We start from the raw sequence: 1715 nt of genomic DNA on the forward strand, positions 1-1715 counted from the left end.
GTAATCTATGCACATCCACTACCCTGTGACTTTTGTTGTAGGAATGAGCTCGTTGTTTTCATTTGTCACCACTATCATTCCTCCTTTCTTGGGTACAACATGAATAGGACTCACCCACTCACTATCAGAAATTGGGTAGATAATTCCTGCATCTAACAATTTAATTACTTCTTTCCTTACCACTTCCTTCATAGTTGGGTTAAGCCTTCTTTGTGGTTGACGCACAGGTTTGAAATCCTCTTCCAAATAAGTTTTATGCATGCATACAGTAGGACTAATTCCTTGCAAATCATCAATTTTCCACCCAAAGGCAGATTTATACTCCCTCAACACCCTTAAGAGTTTATCTTCTTCAGTGGAAGAAAGTTCATTGCTCACAATTACTGGATTAAGCTTTTACTCATCAAGGAACCTGTATTTAAGGTGAGAAGGGAGTTGTTTCATTTCTACCTTGGACGTTTCTACTCCTTCGCCTTCACTCTTGTGTAAATCTTCTATTCCTCTTGTGGAATTAAATATTGGTTTCAACACTTCTAATTGATGAGCACACTTCACCACCTCTTCATCATTAATTTCTCTTTTCAACTCCTTTGCTTCCATTTCCTGACAGTAGAGTTCTCTCTAATGGATTCTTCTTTACATGGAAATCTATCTCCTCTAACACAAGATACTCAATTATTTCAACCCTGAAACAGTCTTCTCTGTTATGTTTGTGCTTTACTGCTTCATTCATAGAAAATGTGACTTTTTCATCTGCCACTCTTAACATCAACTGTCCTTGTTCTACATCTATCAATGCTCTTCCTATGGCTAAGAATGGTCTTCCCAATATGATTGGGACTTTAGCATCTTCTTCCATGTCAAGAACTATAAAATCAGTTGGAAAAATAAATTTATCCACCTTCACTAAAACATCTTCCACAATTCCATAAGGATAAGTCATTGAACGGTCTGCCAATTGTAGAGTTATCATAATAGGCTTCACTTCTCCAATCCCAAGCCTTTTAAAAATTGACAAAGGCATCAAATTGATACTTGCTCCAAGGTCACACAATGCTTTACCCACCGTTATATTTCCAATCTCACATGGAACGACGAAGCTTCCTGGGTCCTTCAACTTGGGAGGTAATTTTTGTTGAATTATTGCACTGCACTCCTCTATGAGCATAATTGTTTCATCTTCTTGAAGCTTCCTTTTCTTTGACAACAAGTCTTTCATGAATTTAGCATAACTTGGCATTTGCTCTAATGCTTCAGCAAATGGAATATTAATGTGGAGCTTCTTAAAAACATCAAGAAATCTTGCAAATTGCTTCGCTTGTTCTTGCTTCTTCAACCTTTGAGGGAATGGAATTGTAGGGACATACTCACGCATCTTACTCTCACTCTCTTGATTTTTTTCTCCCTCTTTCTTCTCCTCACGTTTTCTCTCAACTTATTTTTCGTTACTCTCTTCTACCATGTCATCAACTCTTTTCTTTTTCTCTCTCTCCATCTCACACTTTTATTCATTCTCTAACACTCTTCCACTCCTCAATTGAATTGCCTTACTTTGTTCCCTTGGATTTGGTATTGTGTCACTAGGGAATGTGCCAGGAGATCTCTCTGAGAGTTGTCTTGAAAGTTGACCAATTTGGTTCTCCAAATTTCTGATTGAAGCTTCCTGGTTCTTGAAGTTAGTCCTTGTCTCATTCATGAATTAGAAGTCTGCTCCA

General features: G+C 37.7%; 1 protein-coding gene across 1 annotated transcript; it reads right to left on the reverse strand.

Annotated features, from left to right (window-relative positions):
- Nucleotides 1–568: 568 nt before the first annotated feature.
- LOC106770419 lies at nt 569–1375 on the reverse strand. The gene has a single exon (XM_014656230.1). It carries the CDS (start codon nt 1373–1375, stop codon nt 569–571), a length of 807 nt encoding a protein of 268 aa, XP_014511716.1.
- Nucleotides 1376–1715: the final 340 nt, after the last annotated feature.

Source organism: Vigna radiata, chromosome 8, assembly GCF_000741045.1.
Source record: "Vigna radiata var. radiata cultivar VC1973A chromosome 8, Vradiata_ver6, whole genome shotgun sequence".
NCBI lineage: Eukaryota > Viridiplantae > Streptophyta > Magnoliopsida > Fabales > Fabaceae > Vigna > Vigna radiata.